A 21,869-nucleotide genomic window follows, 5' to 3' on the forward strand; every position below is an offset into this window, starting at 1 on the left:
TCACATATTTCATGGATCTCACAATTTTTCAATTTCACTTTCACCTAGTTTTATTAAAAATTGCTAAATATTTGATTTTAATCTTCATCAAGCAAGCTAAACAAATCTACTACTAGCGGTAATACTTTTGTTTAGTCGCAGGTCTAACAGCTAACGGTTGAAGCCTGGTGAAAAGTGGCTTCCTCCATCAACTTTGAGGGTCCTGGGTTCAAGGCGTGACATGGCCCCTTATACATTATAAAAAGAATTGGCCAGTTTTGCAAAACTAGACTAGTTCTTGATAAATTTGAACTGTTCGACGGGTTTAAAACATTTTAAATGCTAATTGATCCAAAAAAACTATTTGTATTGGACGGGTTTTGTTCACTGATTTTCTGATCAAACTGACAATTCTACTTAGAGTACTTTCCACAACTTCAATCCAGAATATGTTCCTATTCACGAATTAAAGAAATAATTATCAAGATCAAAATAATCTTTGGTTTAGATTTCATGATTCGAACTAATTACCCTAAATTTTCAATATTTGGTCAATCATAAATAATTAGAAAGGAGACATGAAAAAATGTCTTACAGTTGGCACAATTCTACCAAATTATTCTGACCCATGGAACAATGCCAACCGTCAATTTAAACAAGTACAAACATGAATTTTATAAGTTAGATCAATTAATTTTCTTCACAAAAATCGGGAAGAGGAGGAAAAATGGAGAACTGTGCAATGGCTCTATCTCCTTTCAAATCATTCAACAAGTCTACAAAAATTCCATTTAGGAAAATCAGCTACAGATTCAGCGACAAATATAGAGCAGTTTTGTGTGGGAACTCTACAAAATCATTCATCAAATCGTCCCATAATGTTCTCTCTCTATATTCTACTTCGAATTTTAATAAAAAATACTCGACATTGTTGTCTGAGACTCAAACATCATTCGAGTTCAAGGTTAAGTCATCGGCCGCAGTTCCTGAAAGTGTAAGTGATGCTGGAAATAGCAATGGCGTGTTCAAGACTTTGCAGCTTGGATCAATGTTTGCAGTATGGTATCTACTAAACATCTACTTCAACATTTACAATTGAAAAACCTATCGTTCGACCCAACTAACACCTAGAGGGGGGGTAAATAGGTGTTCTTGCGGAATTAAAAACTTTTTGAATAATTCATGCAACAAGTCACACAAATTATAATTTGTCTAGATTAATTCACGTGCTTTATCTGCCTATGTTGGATTACCATTGACAAGTAAATAAATTAAAGCGGTAAAAACACAATAAACATATTGACGGAGAAACCCAACTGGGTAAAAACTCCGGGCACAAGCCAGTAGAGATTCATTATTGTAGAAACCAACTTACAGCACGCCAGACATCATTGACACTCTCAATTTTCTGACCTTCTTGCTGTATGAACTCAAGACCCTCCTGGATTTTGCAAATCTGTGCTAAATCCCAGCCTTGTATAATTTCTACCTCCCGTGAATCGCCACGCACTCCAGCTCTTCAAGCAAATCCTTCCCGGATCTTCAAACTGATGATCTTCTGGAAGTTTAATTGGAGTTGTCAGACAGGTATTTTGGTGTTTATGGATTTGATGTTTTTTTTTTTTTACTCAACAACCCAAAGATTGGTATGAGAACAATGAAGGATTTCTTTGGTTTTTGATCCTTGGAGAGAATGATTTTGATTTTTGGTTGCCAAGGAATTGAAAGGATATTCAAAGTGTTTTCAATGTGAATTTTCGGGTTAATGAACACGAATCAGACGTTTGGTATATATAGAGGTCGATATATGGTAATGTGGAGCGTCAAACATTCGCGAGCGTTTAAAATTAGAATTCGCTAGCTAACACGGTCGCTCGAGCGATGGCTCAGCGTGAGTCCAACGAAGTTGGTTCTGCAATTGTGGCTCGAGCGAGGTCAGGGCGAGACTCTAGCGAATCAAAGTGCCGCTTGCATCTTCGAGGCATCCCACACAACCCTAGACCTAGCCTATAAACTTTAGTTAATTGCAACTCTAGTCTCTGAACTATTGGACATTGACAATTTGGTCCTTGACTTTACAATTTTGACAATTTGGTCCTTGGTCACAGATTTGCCAATTACATATTTTCCTAACAAACTCCCCCTTTGGCATTCTGTGACAAAAACACATTTGACAGTCAAGGATAAAAAACAAATTGACTCCAAACTACCAATCTATTCTATCACATCAGCAATATCTTGTTGAACCTATTTCCTGAAAAACAAAACTCAAATACCACGTGAAAAAGCATGTGAAATGGAAACGGTAAATATAGAGAAGATATAAATCATATATCATTAACCAGATTAAGAAGCAATAATAATGTATGTCTAAAACACCAAAAACAGACATTAAGATTGCCAAAACATCAAAAACTTAATCTAGTTATAAAATGACATATATACATCAACTTTATATCACAGTTATCAAAAAATAATTATCTGCTCCAATATCTATGCAGCTCCAATATCTATGCAATCTACTCCATATCAACTCAATCAATCTACTCCCCCTTTTTGTCACAAAGGGCCAAAGAAAAGCGAAAGCAACAAAATGAACTAAGAAGCAGCATCTCCAGCACTGGAAGAATCAGAACCACTCTCAGCACTCGTGCTCTCCTCCAAATGATCTCGAATCCAGCTCAACTGACACTGACAGACAGCAAGAGCATGGCGAAACGTAGACATCTTGGCTGACTGACGCTCTGAAGCAGCACGTAACTGCGTGATCTCAAATATCATACGAGCCTGCTGCTCGATCAGTGTAGACATCTGACCCACAAGCGTCACCATGGGATCAACGGGCAGAGAAGCCACCCTCGGAGCAAAAGTAGATGTCGAAGCAAACGCAGAGCTGAGAGGCATAACAGAAGGATAAACTGGACGAGGAGGGAGAAACACACGGGAGCCCCCTGTAAGAATCTCAGTAATAGGATCAAAGGGCTCCGAAGGATCAAAAACATCAGTGGTCGCAGCCGGAGCAGTAGAGGAAGATGATAGTACATGGGATCGACTCTGATGAATGGTCTGCTGTCCAATCGGACGTCCTATGCGACAAGTCGAACCCTCCGGAAAAGAGGCACCCAAAGACAACGCAACCCGATGAATCAAACAAGCATAAGGCAACCCGATCCGACCCCCAGGAGTATGAAAGGAAGCCAGAATATTCTGTCACACAAAACTAGGAAAGTCGATCGAGTCCCCATGAAGAACGGCATACAGAAAATGGGCACGCACCATAGGTAGAGAAGAGGTATGGGCAACAGGCCACAGGTTTGTGCACACTATGCGCAACAAGACCTGACGATCAGTAGGCAATGACCCCGTGGCCATCGCCGTAGGCCCACCGATAGACGGGGTGTTCAAGAGCGTAGACCGAACAAGAGTATCGGCCGGAATAGAAGCAGGTAAAATATAGGGATACGTCGGATGGGTAATCTGAGGTATACCTAAGGCATGAGCTATAGCCGATGGAGTAACTCTAAACGAATGACCTCTAAGAGTAACCCTAAAGGACGAGCCGTCTATATCATGAATATTCGCGTAGAATTCCTGAACGAGGAGTGGGGGAGGAGGTGAAAGACCAATGAGAAGGGGCTCCCAACCTCGGGAAACAAAAATGGCGGCTATATCAACAGGAAGGTCAGATAAGATTACCTCACGCTCCACGAAAACGGGGCGTAAGGAGAACTGAGAAGTGAAGATTTCCTGAGCTGTAGCAGAAATGAATCTGGAACGACTATACGACGTCGAACCACTAGCTGGCTGTGCAGAGGATCGAGAACGCTTACGGGCCATCTGGCATTTGTAGAGACAAAACTAATAAGTAATATGAAGAATGCATGTGATTCGATGCAATGTGGAATGAAACACCACACACACAAAAGAGGCACAATAGAGATGCATCGACAAACGTGAATGACCCTAAGCACAAACGAAGTAAGATGAAGATATAGACCAAAAACATATGGGAACACACCTATCATGGCACGTGATGACAAAGAACCAACGACGGAAAGGAAAGAAAGAAATGAGATGCGCAGAAAAAAAGGGAAACAAAGAGTAAAATAGGTAAGGAATTTCATCGAGCATGTGGCGTGCATCACTTTGTCACACAATTCCAAGCACATGTGAGATCCAATCACCCATCCAATCATAGTCCCTCAAACTAGAAATGACGTACTTTAAAATGAAACAAACCACACATCAAACGGATTAACGGAATGCAAGAACGAACGAATTGAAAATGGATGAAAAATATGTAAATCACATAGTTCGAAGAATGAAGAAATCAACAATGCAATGGAAATCGTGATGCACAATGCGGGAAAGAACTCCCAATGAAACACGGAATGTCGAAGCCACTATTAATTAAGTAACAATCAAGCAAGAATACCAAAGTAAGCCAAACACACGACAAAGAGAAGGAAAACGAAAAAAAGAAAAAAAAATTACCTCAATATGAAGTTTGGCAAAGGAAATCCGAAAACAAATATGTTATGAACCGTAGAGTGATGTTATTAGAGGAATATGGGGATGAAATATGGAGGAAATCACGAAGAAAAACAAAGGAGAAGAGAAAAAGAAGAAAATGCGCGAAAAAAATGAAACAGGGCCGTTTTAAAATAGGCCTGTCGCTCGAGCGAGGGTCCAGCGAGACTCGGGCGACAGGCAAACTGCTTTTGTCGCTCGAGCGAAGACCAGGCGAGACTCGAGCGAAACACCAAATGTCAAAAATAGCACCAAAAATTTGAATTTTGAGAAAAATAACATAATCTTCAAGAAATGACGAAATTAGCCCCAAATCGTGAAATTTCAAAAATAAGTGAACTACGTAATAGTAGAAAATAATCCAAAAAATAGCATGAAACCACATATGCAATCAAAACCAACAATAAGCATAAAATCAAAAACTCGACCACCAGCACGTAGACAAATCGTTAATCCACACATAGTTCAGAATCCTGTGTAGTAAAGTGTATACAGAACATCAACGTGAAAAGTGCCACGTAGGCCATGCAAGCTAGACTCAAAACCTTAAATTAGTGAGAAAGGACACGTGAAAACAACCCGACAAAGGTGAATGTCGACCAAATGACAGTCAAATTCAATTCCACGAGGACCTATATCAAATACTATGATTGTCACAATTTTACTTTCCCTAACTGTATGATTCCAACTTTTTTTTTTTGTTTATTGTTTTCATTTAACAAAGAACTTAAGTGCAATGCCATCCCATTAGACAACATAAATGACCCCTGTAACGAACTTTTGGCCGGTGACTCCCAAGTCAGACGACCATAGGGCACCAGGTTAGAAACCCCTCAGGCTTAATTGTTCGAGTCAAATAGGCCCCGAAGATAGCCATAAGTTCAACAAAGAACAAAAGTAAAACTGGGGAAAGACAATATTGATTAGGTTACACTCATCCCAGATCAAGTCAAATGTACATACAACCCCAATCATAGAAGAACACCATCCCAAGTCTCACCCATGCGGTCAAGACTCACTTACAGGACTACAGTGTGTGTTGTGTGAAAATGAATGACGAGCCATATACCCAGAACTCCACATTGAAAAATGAACAAAGATGGATCCTCAGATTCATACACATGTTGGAAAATAGAATTTGATCTTTAATGCAAATGCCAGAATCATTACATAAAAGTCCCAAAAAAAAATTTATTCTATTTTATTTTATCTGGTCTTTTTTTTTTATTAAAACACACATATAACACATAACAGAAGACTAAACAAAACAAAAGAAATACATCACACACACACAAATCACACGCAAGATATGAAGTGATGAGGTACATATGTGATGAATGCATGAACATGCATGAATCCATGATCAAATAGGTGAGCAAACACCAACAACCGTCCGAAGCGACTCAAACCTCAATCCATCTAGTGGTTTCGAAAGTAGATCAGCCAATTGATTATCAGTAGAGACATGGTCAAGAGAGACAACATGTGATTCAACAAGCTCTCGAATGAAATGATGTCGTATGTCAATATGTTTTGTTCGAGAGTGCTGAATGGGATTCTTAGAAATATTTATCACACTCGTATTATCACAGAAAACAGTCATTGTCCCTTGACTAATCCCATAATCACTAAGCATTTGTTTCATCCAGAGAAGCTGAGTACAGCAACGCCCTGCAGCTATGTATTCGGCCTCTGCCGTGGATAAAGATATTGAATTTTGTTTCTTACTTAGCCAGGCTACGAGATTGCTACCCATGTAAAAACAACCCCCAGTCGTACTTTTCCTATCATCTGCATTTCCAGCCCAATCAGCGTCGGAGTATCCAGCCAAATCAAGATTGGAATTCCTAGAATAGAATATCCCTAGATCCACTGTACCACTGATATACCTGATTATGCGTCTAACAGAGCTTAGGTGTGACTCTTTTGGATCTGCCTGAAAGCGAGCACACACTCCTACACTAAAGGCAATGTCAGGCCTAGTAGCTGTGAGATAGAGAAGACTACCTATCATGCTACGATATAGGGAAGGATCTACACTCTTACCAGAAGGATCACGACCTAACTTTAAGCTAGTACTCATCGGTGTCCTAGTATGCTTCTTACTATCTAACCCAAATCGCTTAACGAGATCCTTAGCATACTTAGATTGTGAGATAAATAGTCCATCCTCTGTCTGTCGTACCTAAAGTCCAAGGAAATAACTTAACTTCCCAACCATACTCATCTCGAACTCTCTCTGTAGACACTCAGCAAACTCAAATGCTAAAGACTCAAGAGGAGACCCAAAAATGATATCATCGACATAAATCTGAGCAATGGTAAAATTTTCTTCTATATGTCTAATGAATAAGGTCCTATCTGCACCACCTCGAGAGAACCCATGTTCTTCCAGATATGATGTAAGTCTCTCATACCAAGCTCTAGGAGCTTACTTCAAACCATAGAGTGCTTTGTGAAGTTTGTAGACATAGTGGGGAAATTTTGGATCAACAAATCCCTTAGGTTGTTCCACATATACTTCTTCCTGAAGAAGTCCATTCAAGAAGGCACTCTTAACGTCCATTTGATGCAACTTGAACCCTAAGGTACATGCAACAGCAAGCAGAATCCTAATAGACTCAAGTCGTGCAACGGGGGCAAAAGTCTCATCAAAATCAATCCCCTCAACTTGAGTATACCCCTGAGCAACTAATCTAGCCTTATTCCTAGTTATAGTACCTTGGTCATCTGTCTTGTTCTTAAAGATCCACTTGGTACCAATAACATTACAATTTTCAGGTCTGGGAACTAAGATCCACACATTATTCCTAGCAAATTGATTTAGCTCCTCATGCATCGCATTCACCCAACACTCATCACTAAGGGGCTCTTGAACTTTTTTAGGCTGTACCTGAGAAACATAGCTAGTGTACGCTAGATTGTTCAGTACTCTCCTACGAAGTCTCATCCCTTCATCTAGATCCCCAATAATATTATCCTTAGGATGACTAGACTTAACCCTAGTCGATGGTTCCTTAGGATTTTTATCTAGATTTTGTGGAAGTGTTTCCTTTTCAGATGTTTCAGGTTTCTTACAAGATGATTCAAGCACAGGTAGCTCGGTAGGATCACTTGAACTCAAAAGATCACCATCTTTATCACATTTTTCAGCACTCTCCCCCTCACTAACAGCATCATCTATCACAACATTTATAGACTCCATCACCACACGGGTACGTAAGTTATACACTCTAAATGCTCGGCTATTCCTAGAGTACCCTAGGAAGATCCCTTCATCACTCTTTGATTCAAACTTACTCAAGTTCTCTCTATCCCGCAAAATGTAGCACTTACTCCCAAATACTCGAAAATACTTAACAGTAGGCTTTTTACCCTTAAGAATTTCATATGGGGTATGATCAGTCTTGGGTCTAAGGTAGACTCTATTGATGATGTGGCATGCAGTGTTAATAGCTCCTCCCCAAAAGTGTAGGGCTAATTTCTTGCCATGAAGCATGGCTCTAGCCATGTCCTGAAGGACACGATTCTTCCTTTCAACTACCCCATTTTGTTGCGGAGTGATAGGGGAAGAGAACTCATGCAATATCCCTTCGTCTATACAGAAACTCTCAAGATTAAAGTTCTCAAACTCTTTTCCATGGTCACTACGCATCCTAGACACTTTGAGATTCAGTTCATTGCTAAGCCGTTTACACAGAGACTTTATGAGGTCACAAGCATCAGATTTTTCCCTAAGCAATTCTATCCAAGTAAACCTCGAGAAGTCGTCTACCACGACAAGAATGTATCGCTTACCACCTAAACTCTCAGTCCTAGAAGGTCCCATCAAATCCATATGTACCAACTCCAGGGGTCTTTTGGTCAGAATTTTAGTAGTCTTCTTATGGCTCCCCTTAAGTTGTTTACCTAGTTGACATGGTCCGCACACTACATTGTCACTAGGAACTATCTTAGGCAACCCATCTATCAATTCTTTCTTAGCCAACTGCTCTAGACTCTTATGGTTCAAATGACCTAATCTTTTGTGCCAGAGCTCACTCACATCAATTTTAACACTCCTACACACATAGTTAGAATTAGGTAATACCCCATAACAATTGTCAGATGTTCTAACCCCTTCAAGGACTAGCCCACCGGATGAATCATACACGGTACATCTCTTCTGCACAAAACTAACCTCAAAGTCGTCATCACAAATCTGACTGATGCTTCACAAATTTGACTTTAAACCTTCCACATAAAGCACATTAGAGATCACAGGTAAACCATGCATTTGTACAATACCTTTGCCAAGAATAGGTGTAGAGCTCCCATCTCCAAAGGTAACCATCCCACCATTACATTCATCAAGAGTAGTGAATAGAGCTTTATTACCACACATATGCCTAGAACATGCACTATCCAGGTACCACATATTAGAATTTTGAGCTTTTAAGGCAACATGAGCAACAAAACAGTTTTCTTGACCTGAAAGTCTTCCTAGATCACCCTTTTTGACTCAAACCTTTTTAGATGACAAAGTACTCTTAGTTAGCTTAGTAAGCATCTCAGTCAAATGATTAACTTGATTAGACAGAAAGCTAACCTGACTAGGAATGTTTTGATTTCTACGCTCATTGCCTAACTTATAATATTTAGGCCTAGTGTGTCCTGGAGGTCCACAATGGTGACAGGTGGGAATGAACCTAGGCTCAAAGGTACGTGTCTGTGGGTACCTAGTCTTGATGTTCCTACGTTGTGAATTTTCGGGTTAATGAACACGAATCAGACGTTTGGTATATATAAAGGTCGATATATGGTAATGTGGAGCGTCAAACATTCGCGAGCGTTTAAAATTAGAATTGGCTAGCTAACACGGTCGCTCGAGCGAGGTACTGGCGAGCCTCGAGCGACGTACATTTCACTCGAGCGATGGCTCAGCGTGAGTCCAGCGAAGTTGGTTCTGCAATTGTGGCTCGAGCGAGGTCAGGGCGAGACTCTAGCGAAATCAAAGTGCCGCTTACATCTTCGAGGCATCCCACACAACCCTAGACCTAGCCTATAAACTTTAGTTAATTGCAACTCTAGTCCCTGAACTATTGGACATTGACAATTTGGTCCTTGACTTTACAATTTTGACAATTTGATCCTTGGTCACAGATTTGCCAATTACATATTTTCCTAACAACAATAAACAGGTTCCTTTTCTTCTTTCTGTTTGTCTTTACTTATTTGATCTTTTAATATTTCTTTTTTCTTTTAATTCTTGTTACTTCGAAAAATACACTTAGAAAAGAATGGTGTGATATCAGTACAAGAAGTCGCACAAGGACAGCTGAACTAAAGTTGTTTTGAATATTTACATTAATGTAGCGATAACCGGAGGATTTACAGTGTCGTCCCGAATACATATTTGTTTAATGACATGATTTGTAATATTTGTAATAGCAAATAGTTGATTACAGGTTCTGAAGGTTTATCCATTTGCATTAACAGTAACGGCCTTCCAGTTTGGGTGTGGGACAGTGCTTGTTTTGTTAATGTGGACGTTGAATTTCCACCCTAAACCCAAGATTAATAGATCTCAGGTAATATTTACGTGTACTAACATATTTTCTTAATATTTTGGTCTTGTTCTGTCATAAAAAGTCATAAATTCAGGAGTTTAGTCCGTGTAGAAACTTCAATTATAATCTATAAAGCATGATTTGAAAGTGTTAATAATAATAATAATCATCATCATCATCATCGTCATCATCATCATCATCTACAAAGTATGTATTGAAAGTGTTAATAAATTGTTTAAATTAAATAGTTAAAATTAAATGGTGAATAAGCGGGGATAGCATCTGTTTGTAAACAAAAATTGGAATGAGTGTTTTTATAAATAAAAGTCAAACGTATAGACCTTTCAAAATTCTAGCAAAGATTTGAAAAGTCAAAATGTTTTTCCTAATTCTTACTATGGTAAACTAAGCCCTTGTTTGATCCCCATTACGTGGAAAAATTAATGGGGGGAATAGTATATTTTTGAAAAACGAGTGGTTGAAAAAGAATGAAAAGTTTTCGATTTACGTGTAATATTATTTTATGAAAGATTGTGTGGTTGAAAATAGAAAAGAGAAAAATAAAATGTAATAAAATTTAACGTAATGGGGCTCAAACAGGGGCTAAGAGACTTTAGCCGCTACTTCTAAAATTCATTTTCACTCATATATTTTATGAGATCCACAATTTTATCAATTTTCAACCAAATATTTCATTAGTTTTATTAAAATTTACTAAAAATATAATATTTATATTTATCATAATATAACTTTTAGCTAAAATATACATGATTGTAAATTAAACTTTGTTCTCGGTTTCAACTGAAAATGATCAACCTCTGTTTGATAATAAATTTAAAAATGGTTTGTAAATTCTGTCAAACTTAAATATTAGTTTTAACAATACATTTATAACTATTGCTCATATGTTATCAAACATTTTGTGGGGATCCATTAATATTTCTTTTACTATTTTTGTTTAAAAATGATTTATAAATTTGACAAATGGAGGCTAAATGAATTGCGGTGTGGAAAAAACTGCTTATCCCGGTTGCAAAAATAATTATCTTTTCTTCGAGCATTTTTTATTTTTTTTTGCATTAATTAATATAAAAGCTTATATTTTTCATATCACATCACCATGTTATGCTGCGTTTCTCGTTTCAATTGTGACCTTACATGATTCTACATATGTCTGGTTAGTTTGCAGCGATATTTATGCTGGCTCTGGGGCACACAATAGGTAATCTTTTAACAAATATCAGTATTGGAAAAGTGGCTGTTTCATTCACACATACAATCAAAGCAATGGAGCCATTTTTCACAGTGCTCCTTTCTGCTCTGTTACTTGGAGAGGTATATATAAATTTGCCGTTTTCCTGTATATTTTTGGATATTATTATTGTGGATTTTGCAGTTAGAAGATCTGGGTCGTGTTTTCTTGTTAATGATAATTTTTACTTCTCTGATGTATAACATTTTGTTGTTAAAAACAAATTTTGCGTTTGTTTGGTTTGGACAACAATTAGATTTGTAGTTGATTTTGATAAATGTTGATGAAATTGTTGGATATTGGTTAAATAAATTGAGAATTGAAAATCGATTAAAGTTCGTATCGAATTCGGCCAAATACTCAAAAGCTCGACTCAATCCGTTTAGGCAAAATTGTTTGCCACTTCGCCGCTTCGGAGCGCACAAAGAGAATTTTGATTTCTCTGCATGTATTGAAGGGTATATTTGGCATTTCGAAAACCAATATCGGATGAATGAGAAATTACGAAAAAGACCTCAACCATTAGTGAATAGACACCTTTTCATAAATGTGCATTGTTTGGAAATGGTGCATGGTTTGGTCTCAACCATTTCGTCCACACCCCTTCATGGTCTATAAATAGGACCCTTTGGGTGTCCTATTCCTCACAGTTTGATATGCAAAAACGTCTCTCATCCTCTCTTCTATCCAAAATCAAAATCATTTCATTTATTTTGATTTTCTTTCATTTCATCTGTGGAGTACATAAGCCTACATTGGGTTCGTTGTACTTGTGTTTTGGAGTGCTACAAACATAAGTGTAGCCGTTGTATCTTGGGAGTCGATTGCCGAAATCCGTAGGCACCGTTGCGGGGCAAATTCGACTTAAGGACAAAGAGTCCAACTCTTGCTTCGGCTTTGTCACCATCATTATACTTATTTCGGCGTCACTATTCACAAAATTCTTCCAACAGAAATGTGTGATTCACTTCTAAGAAATGAGGGCCAAAAAGGGGCTTATGAGAGATAAACAACTTTGTTGTCCCTCGAATAACTCAAGCTTTTGTACCAAGAGCTCAACATGAAATTAAAGCATGAAGTCCAAGTTGCGTTGCCACCTATTTAAGAAAATTGGGACATATTTATGATGAAAAATGAGAGATATGCTACACAAACAGAATTGGGGATAGGATTTTTAAACAGGTGGACACATGTCAAATACTGATTGGACAGTTTGAAAAAAAAAAAAAAAGCACCAACCAACTGCCGACACAACCCCTGTCCCCAAATTCTGTCACCTGCCCTGTTTGAATAGCATAATGCTAAATTTTTTTAAAAAAAATCGACATGAATGTGAGATGGTAAGCTTTTACACATAATTATCACATGTATGACGTACATGCTATAATATTGTTTATAAATGTTGGATTTTAGCGTGTATAGAACCTTTGATTATTCTGTCCGAGCATTTGGCCATAAAATTAAGGACAAAAACCTTTTTATTTTTTTTGAATGTTGAAAGCTATGTATAATCCATATACCTTATGGATCATTTATTATTTGAAGTCATTTGACTTTCAGTTTGATCACACAGAGGCCCTCTTTATGGGTAGTTTCCTCCCTTCTGCCTATTGTTGGTGGAGTGGCATTGGCATCATTCACTGAGGCCTCTTTCAATTGGTATGAGCCTTATATTATTCAGTTTTAAAATTTATTGGCAGTTACGGTGAAATCTCTTCTGTGTCACGGAATTTTTTTCATTTGGTCACTAAACTTATAATTCACCTCACGTCATCCACTCCTATTAGTTAAACCAATGGAGAAGTCTTCTGCAGCCGTTAACCTTTAACGGTATTGTAAGAAACACTTCAACTGAAGTCGAATTTTGAAAACACATTTTTCCAAATTTTTCCAATATAAAGAATTAAAGGAGAGACTGATTTGATGAACCCGTTTGACAGAAAAAAGTTTGGCGACCTACGTGAGTTTTCACTTTTGCTGATAAGTCAGTGACTGCCAATGAATTTTACCTGATATTGTGCTTGACCTTGGTGTCCTGATAATAGATTTTCTGTTAACTCAGGATAGGATTTGGCTGTGCAATGGCTTCTAATCTAACGAATCAATCTCGAAATGTGTTCAGCAAAAAATTCATGGTTAAGGAGGTAAGAGTTCATTGTTAGTCATTTGTTTAATTCTTTCATTATACTGTTTAGCATGAACAAGAATTATATTTTAAGAATGATTTTTAGGATATAACAGAACCGGTTTTTGGGACGGTTCCTAATTTTCTTGGTCAGGTCGGGTCAGACCGGGCCTCTATATAAACGATGATGGTTATGATTGCATGATAATACGATCTGAAATCAACAATATAGTGCTAACCTGATGCTGATTCTATCAGGAAACACTGGACAATATAAATCTCTTCTCCATTATTACAATCATTTCATTTCTTCTTCTGGTGCCGGTTGCCATTTTGATGGATGGTGTCAAGTTTAGTCCAGCATACCTGCAATATGCTGTAAGTAGTGTTTAAAGTAGCTGAATTCTTAGCTTAAACTGCTGTCATTCTGAATTCCTAAAGTTTTTTAGTATACAATTTTCATGTTTTGTTTATTATAATTTAGGCAAGTCAAGGATTGAATGTCAAAGAGTTTTGTGTGAGAGCTCTTTCAGCTGGTTTCTGCTTCCATACTTATCAGCAGGTTAGGTCTCTAACATTTGCCGAAATTTTTCTATTTTATGAACGTTGTTTTCAGTTAAGTGGTCAGGATGTGTCATGTATATAGGCATAAAGATGTGTTGGACTAAATTTACCGGATGGAATGGTTGAAAATGAATATCAGAAATTTAGATATTGGATTTACGCATACCATATATGCAATATACCGTACTTAAGCATACCATATATTCTATTTACCGTATTTGTAGCTTACCTTATTTGCAACAGCATACCGTATATGCAATAGCTTACCGTATTTGCATATGCCTATCTTGCATATACCGCATGTGCAATGAACTTGGTAAAATATAGCAAATTAAATTGCAATAAAATAAACCAGTTAATCTGAACAAAACTAATATGGGCATTTCAAAATTCTTAAGAACCTGGTTGCTTTCGATATTAATGGAACAAAGAGGTGAAAAAGGATTCACTTGGTCGACCCAAAACTTATTGGGAACTAGTCTTGTGTTTTATTATTGTTCAATTATAGCTGGCCACAATTTCAATTCAATCCTTCCAGTGTTGACTTTATCGAAGCTCTATAATGCACTGAGAGTACATTTGACACGAGTAATAATAGAATAGTATAACAAACAAGATTTTAAAATTCTTTTGACACCCACCCTTCTGTCCAGTCTACGAACTAGTTATTCTGAATGCAACTCTACTTTATTGTCAACAATAAGTAACTTAATCTGTTTCTGATCGGCAGGTTTCTTATATGATACTACAAATGGTAACACCAGTGACACATGCAGTGGGAAATTGTGTTAAGAGAGTGGTTGTAATTGTATCCTCAATTATCTTCTTCCAAACTCCAGTTTCACCGACGAATTCCCTTGGTAAATTTCTTAGAATCAATCCTAAATTATGTCCTAATTTCATTAGTAACGTTATTTCTTATCTTTGGAGTCTGTTTCTCCAGTTTTAATTTAGCCTTGGTAATTCTGCCTGATCTCAGGAACTGCTATTGCACTTGCCGGAGTTTTTCTGTATTCCAGAGCCAAGAGAATCAAACCAAATAAAGAACTTTCATAGTGATACAATCGAGATGCCTGGACGAGGACCTAGTTCGATCTCAAGTGCTTGAATCCAATCGAGTGTAATGATTGGATCTTTTCGAGAATATACTGAAATTCTGGTACAAAATGGTCAATTGTATGATATTACGAGTTGAGCAAAATGAAGACTAAATACATTATATATAAATTTTTAAATTTCATACTTGGTGCAATCCATGTGCATGTGGAACATTAAATATAAATTTTTAAATTTCATACTTGGTGCAATCCATGTGCATGTGGAATGAATTTAAGTAAAATCACTTCACAAAATAAGAGCTGTAAGTAATGTTAAAAAAATAATCAGTTGCAATACCATTCAGAACAATAAATTGCAGAAATATAAAAACTTATCGTTCTATCGAGTCTTGTGACAACACGATATTTTAAAGTGAAATTGCCCGTCGATAACTGCTACAACCTTCGAGGACAAACACTCTCAGGATACAATGATCATAAACCACTTGTGCAACAATCAATAATGATTTTCAGAACTCTCAAGCGCACTCCAGAATATATGTAAAAACCGAATATAAAAATTCAGAATGTGATAAATAAGATTTCTTTTCAAATGAATTTCTGTTTTCTTTGATGTCTGTCTTTCCAAACCAAGACATGAGTTTATATGGGCAAAACTGGAAGTAATTGTCTCCTCCATGACCAGAGAATAATGCAGAATGTTAATGACTGTGAGTAGTGGGTATTTTAATGACTGTGAGTAGTGGGTTGTTACAAAAAAGGTAAGAAAATATTGGCTAGTTTGACCCATTAAATAATTTCGAAAATAAATAAAATAAAATAAATTATTTTAGTCAAGGATCAAGACTTTTTAATAATTGCATGGGAAGTGACCCGAACCTTTAACGTCCCACATAAATGTCACATTTCCCATCACTTGAGCACTTCATCTAATTTGATTATTTTTTTCACATTTTTTATTTATACTATAAATATATAACAAGTTATCTCTTTGTAATTACCAAATGAATAGTTAACTTGAAACTCGTCGATAAATTTGAATCTACATTGCTTGTATATTTGTCCTTGGTTGTCTGCACATGCGCTCTCATTGGTAGGTGAAGTGTTGGAAGGATATTTATTTAATTATGTGAGAAAATTTTGTTGAAAGTATGTAGGTAACTAAGAAAACATTTGGATAGTCTTCTATGTTTTGGATATTCATCGATGGTATTTAATTATTTTTTCAAAATAAATAAATAAAAGTTATTTAATTTTATGAGAAAGTTTTGTTGAAAGTACTTTGGTAAGAAGACATTTGGGAAGTCTTCAAAGTTTTGGAAAGTCATCGATGGTATTTAATTATTTTTTTCAAAACAAATAAATAAAAATTTATCGAATAATCTGTAAATAAAATAGCATAAATTATACAAAAAATTATATCATACAATAGTTCCAATAGGATCTGATTTTATTTTATTTTATTTTTTTAAAAAAATAGCACTATTTTTGCACGTGGTAATGAAATGCGCATAGAAATTATATACATAGAGAAGGATCTTTATATTGACTATTAAAAGATTATATCATGTTTCCAAGCAATCTCCTACCATTTTCGTACTCCAAGCTTCTCCATCAACGACATGAATAATCTATCTATTAATCTAGCACATAGAAGTGTGGAAATAAGAGAAATATTATTGGACAACAAAAATCTTACAAATATTACAAAATTCTATTCAACTTGAAGGTTTCTATCCTTAACATATCATAATTTTTCAACCACTAATTTATTTCAAAAATACATTATATCAAAACTCATTTTCAACCACATATTTTTCTATAAAATAATTATACACGTATTTGAAAAACTTTTTCTTACTTTTTAACCGTACATTCTCCAAAAAAAAACTACTATTTCATAATGCATTTTATCCCAAAAATGAGAATCAAATAGAGGCTAAATATAGTTCTTAATTGGAAGAAACTGAGAAGATTTTATCTTCTTCAAATTTGAAAGTGGATACAAAAGCAAACTGTTTGACTTCCAATAAATAGACAAATTAGTAAATTTTCAATTAATCATTGATAAATTTGATATAGAGATAAAGAAAGAAGGTAAAAACTATAATATTTTTCTTCATATGTTTTACAACGATTTGTGTCCGCATTTACAGGTGAAAATTTAAGCTTTACATGGTAAATATAACCTGCGAAGAAAATAATCTGTAAATGGAAAACATTGATTTCTGGGGACGTGTGCTGTAATTGCTCCTTGTAATTGTTGGTATGCTGTAATACTCTCTCGCAAGTTGGAGCATAGAGATCCCTAATGCCCAACTTTGATTGAAAGAAGACAAATAATTCTCTTCCCAATGGTTTACTAAAAATATCAGCTTCTTGTTGAGAGTTTGAAACATAGGAGGTAGTAAGAAGACTGGATTTGATTTTCTCACGAACAAGATGACAATCTAATTCAATGTGTTTAATTTTCAAGGAAAATCGGATTGCGAGCAATGTGGATGGCATCTTGATAGTCACAGTGAAGCAAAATAGGTTGCGGATGGGACACAGTGAGTTCTTGTAATTAGAGGCGAAGCCAAACAAGTTCACAAGTTATAGTGGCCATCGCACAATATTCAGCTTTAGTAGAAGAGCGAGAGACAGTAGTTTGTCTCTTAGTACTCCAAGAGATAGGGCTATCGCCCAATTTGGTAATGAAGCCAGCTGTGGAACGTCATGTGAGTTGACAACTCACCCAATCAGAGTCACAGAAGGTAGATATTTGAAAACTACAGTTGGATGAGAAGAATAGACCATAACCTAGAGTAGTGCTCAAATAGCGTAGCAAGTGGTGAGCAACATGAAGATGAGGCTTGCGAGGAGTGTGTATGAACTGACTTAAAATGTTGACAACGAAGGTTATATTTGAGTGAGAGATGGTTAAATAGATCAAATGACCAACCAATCATTGATATAAGTTAGGATCATCTAGAAGATCACCATCTTAGTCATTCAGTTTGCAATGTTGTTCCATGGGAAAATAAGCTGAGCGAGAGCCAAGTTGACCAGAATCAGAAAGAATGTCCAAAGTATATTTCTTTTGATTGATAAAGATGATTTTAGGAGATCGAGCAACTTCAATCCTTAAGACATAGTTGAGATCACCAAGATCTTTGATTTTGAAGGTCTATCCAAGATGCCGTTTGATAGAATTGACTGCAGCAATGTCCTTACTAGCAATAAGAATATCATCAACATAGACAAGAATGGCAGTAAATGTTCTATCCTCGGTCTTAGTGAAAAGATTGTGATCAGCTGTAGAGTGACTAAAACCTGTAAGGATGAGAACATGAGATAATTTCAAATACCATTGATGTGAGGCTTGTTTGAGACCATAGAATGATTTGTAGAGACGACATACTTGTGTTTTTCCCTTACGACAATATCCTAGTGGTGGCTGCATGTATACTTTCTCATCAAGATCACCATGGAGGAAAGCATTATGAACATCTAATTGGTGAATAATCCAATGTTTCGCTGTAGCTATAGTAAGAAGACAACAAAACAGTAACAAGTTTAGCCACAGGAGCAAAGGTGTCATTATAATCAAGACCTCTTACCTGAGTGAAACCCATGGCAACTAAATGAGCTTTATAATGTTCGATGGAACCATCTGCATGCAATTTTATTTTACAAACCCGTTTGCAACCAATAGCTTTCTTACCAGGAGAGAGATGCACAAGGGTCCATGTGATTGGCTTTAAGCTTTAAGGGCTTGAATCTTAGAAGCCATAGCCCATTGCCAATGAGGCTCCAGGATAGGTTGAGAGTAAAAGACAGGTTTTGAACATTTTTGGAGACAGAAGAGAGGAAAGCATAATGTTTTGGACTAAAGAAACAATAAGAAAGAAAAATTAGGTAAAAATTGAATAATAACTAAGAAAGACTGGGAATGAGATGATGAACGTGGTCTCTCTGGAGGTAGATCTGAGCAAATATAATCCTGAAAATATGTGGGGTGAGTGATTGTGTGTCGAGGTCTAGGTGATGGGGATGTAACGATGACGAGTTCTGATGAGCAAGGTTCATCATCATTTGATGGTGTTGGTATAGCTGGTTCAGTATCTGGTGGGGATGGTGCTTGGGGAGGTGTAACATGGGTGTCATGTGTACCATGGGCTGAAGGTAAGGTAGTATGATTTATATCGTGAGACTGTGTGGTGTCTAGCATGGTATATGGTAACGAGACGTCCAAAGGTTGCATGGTAGTAGCAAATAGAAAGATAGATTCTACAAAGCGGACATCATGAGATAGGAATATCTTCTTGGTTTGCAAGTCATAAACACGATAGGTATCTGGAGTTTGAGAGTAGCCCAGGAATACACATGGTGTGCTACAAGGAGAGAACTTATCTCGTTGAACACTTAAAGTGTGTGCATGGCAAAGACATCCAAAGATACGAAGATGATTATAGGTACCAAAGATACGAAGATGATTATAGGTAGGAGGTTTGTTGAAAAGAAGGTCGTAAAGAGTTTTTCCATTAAGAAAGGGATTGGCATGTGGTTAATTAAATAAGTAGCAGTAAATATGCATTCACCCCAAAAGGAAATAGGTAAATGTGTATAAAAGCGAAGACATTGAGCCACATTTAACAAGTACGATGCTTTCATTTAGCTATACCATTTTGCTAGGGTGTTTCAACACAAGTACGTTCCTGAATGACACCATGGTTGAGGAAGAATTGTTGCATGCGATGAAAAAGAAATTCTTGACCATTATCGAATCGAACATGTTCGATGGGACAATTGAACTGTGTGTGGATCATGTTAATGAAAGTGGTCAAAAAAGTAAATGCATCAGATTAAAACGCATTGAGTATATCCAAGTAACACATGAAAAATCGTCGATAAGTGTAAGAAAGTAGTGTGCATTAGTTGTAGAGGGTGTGGAATATCCGCCCAAATGCTACAATAAATTCGGCTAAAGATAAAAGAACTTTTATTTTCGACCAGTTTGAAGGGAAAACATGTATGTTTGCCTTGAATACAATTGTCACAATTTCTAATTTTATTCAAATCACATAGAATTTTTGGAATGCAAGAATTCAAAAGATGACCTAAACAAAGATGCCATAGGTCCGGTATGGATATAGGGTTTGCTATGATGTGAAGCATAGCTTGATTAAATGGTTGAAAATGGTAGAGGTCTCCACGTTTTTTACCATCCAAATCAGCTTCCTCGGGTGTTGGTCTTGAAATATACAAATAGAGGGAGAAAATTTGTTAATACAATTAGATGATTTAGTGAGTTTACTAATGGAAATTAAGTTGTAATGAAAATCGAGGACGAAAAGAACATTATAAAGACATAGTTGAGGAGAAATATAAATGTGACCAATATGTGTGACTTGGGCCATAGACCCTATAGGTAATGTAATAGATTGATTATGTGCTCAAATCTGTATGGCTTTGGGCAAATTAGAAAGAGAGGAAATGTAGGTTGAAGCCCCACTATCAATTATCTAAGAGATTAGGGCATTAAGGGAGTCGAGTGGGGTATACCAGAAAAGCCAAAGGCTGTGTTGGTGCTGGGCTGCAAAAGTTCCATCAATTGTTGGTATTGCTCGTCAGTTAGACCAAGGATTGTAATTGACGTTGAAGGAATTGAGGTATTAGACACCATGTTTACTATGGGTGGCCAGTTATTGCCCAAATCATGTGGCCGGAGCTGATCGCAAAGGTTGCTTTGGCTTGTTGGTGTTCCAATGAACTAGGTAACCAGTAATCTTGAAGCTAGAGGACACTAAATGATAGTCCTTTCCATATTTGGTGCATTTCTTTCCACTGCGAGGTCAAGATCCATGAGTGATTGGAGGGTGTGTGCATGCAACGGCCATGGCGGTGGTTTTGGGATTGGGTAGTAAGGAGACGTTGGATTTCTTCTTGGGGTATGGTGGCATATGCTTTGGAGATTGTGGGAAGAGGCTCCATAGCTAGGATTTGACTTCGAATATTGGAGAAGGAATCATTGAGGCCCATGAGAAATTGGAACAATCGTTCAATGTTGACTGTTCCTTTGACCCTTTTACGGGCATCACAACTGCAGGTATTGGGTTCGGTTAAGGCAGTGAGTTCATCCCATAGCCCTTTGATTGTATTGCAATATGTGGCGATGGACGTGGTGCCTTACTTGAGGTTCACCACGTCATGATGAAAGCGACAAAGACAAGGGTGGTTACTTTGAGAGAAATGATTGTCCAAGTTAATCCAAACATCAGAAGGTTTGGTGCAGTAAATTAAGCTTTGTCGATAGATTTCAATAGCCATGAGAGAACCATATTGCTGCAATGGTTACAAAGATTGGCAACTTCAGGCGTTCTTTAGAGTACCATCAACAAATGAAAATTTATTTTTGACATTAAGTGCCATACGCATCGAGTATTTTCAAGCGGCATAGTTTTCTCCAATAAAATGTTCCGCTACTAATACGGCATCAGGATTGTCAGTAGGGGTCAGGAAGTACGGAGACTTGAGTTCGTTGATTAATTTTGAGGGGGTGGACTTAGACATCGTGGTAGCGGGGTGATTGTTGTTTTAATGTTTGCGGAAGTCAAAAAGGTCTAGGAGAGATCACAATGAAAGAACCGCTCTGATACCATGATAAGTTTGATAGGGAGATGAAGAAAGAAGGTAAAAACTATAATACTTTTCTTCATATGTTTTACAATGATTTGTGTCCACATTTATAGGTGAAAATTTAAGCTTTACATGGTAAATACAATCTGTGAAGGAAATAATCCGTAAATGGAAAATTTTGATTTATAGGG

General features: G+C 36.9%; 1 protein-coding gene across 3 annotated transcripts; it reads left to right on the plus strand.

The window, feature by feature from the left end:
- Positions 1 to 675: 675 nt before the first annotated feature.
- Positions 676 to 15,251, plus strand: LOC111409318 (phosphoenolpyruvate/phosphate translocator 2, chloroplastic-like). Of its 3 annotated transcripts, XM_023039354.1 has the most exons (9): positions 676 to 1,036; positions 9,957 to 10,079; positions 11,241 to 11,393; positions 12,884 to 12,969; positions 13,373 to 13,454; positions 13,694 to 13,813; positions 13,920 to 13,997; positions 14,730 to 14,859; positions 14,979 to 15,251. In XM_023039354.1, exons 1-9 carry the CDS (start codon positions 707 to 709, stop codon positions 15,053 to 15,055), a joined length of 1,179 nt encoding a protein of 392 aa, XP_022895122.1. In that variant the 5' UTR covers positions 676 to 706; the 3' UTR covers positions 15,056 to 15,251. The 3 variants fall into 3 exon arrangements, with proteins under 3 accessions (XP_022895122.1, XP_022895124.1, XP_022895123.1); XM_023039356.1 differs by lacking the exon at positions 11,241 to 11,393 and having other exon boundaries at positions 14,979 to 15,215; XM_023039355.1 differs by lacking the exon at positions 9,957 to 10,079 and having other exon boundaries at positions 678 to 1,036; positions 14,979 to 15,215.
- The last annotated feature ends 6,618 nt before the right edge of the window (positions 15,252 to 21,869 follow it).

The sequence above is a fragment of the Olea europaea genome, chromosome 14 (assembly GCF_002742605.1).
Source record: "Olea europaea var. sylvestris chromosome 14, O_europaea_v1, whole genome shotgun sequence".
NCBI lineage: Eukaryota > Viridiplantae > Streptophyta > Magnoliopsida > Lamiales > Oleaceae > Olea > Olea europaea.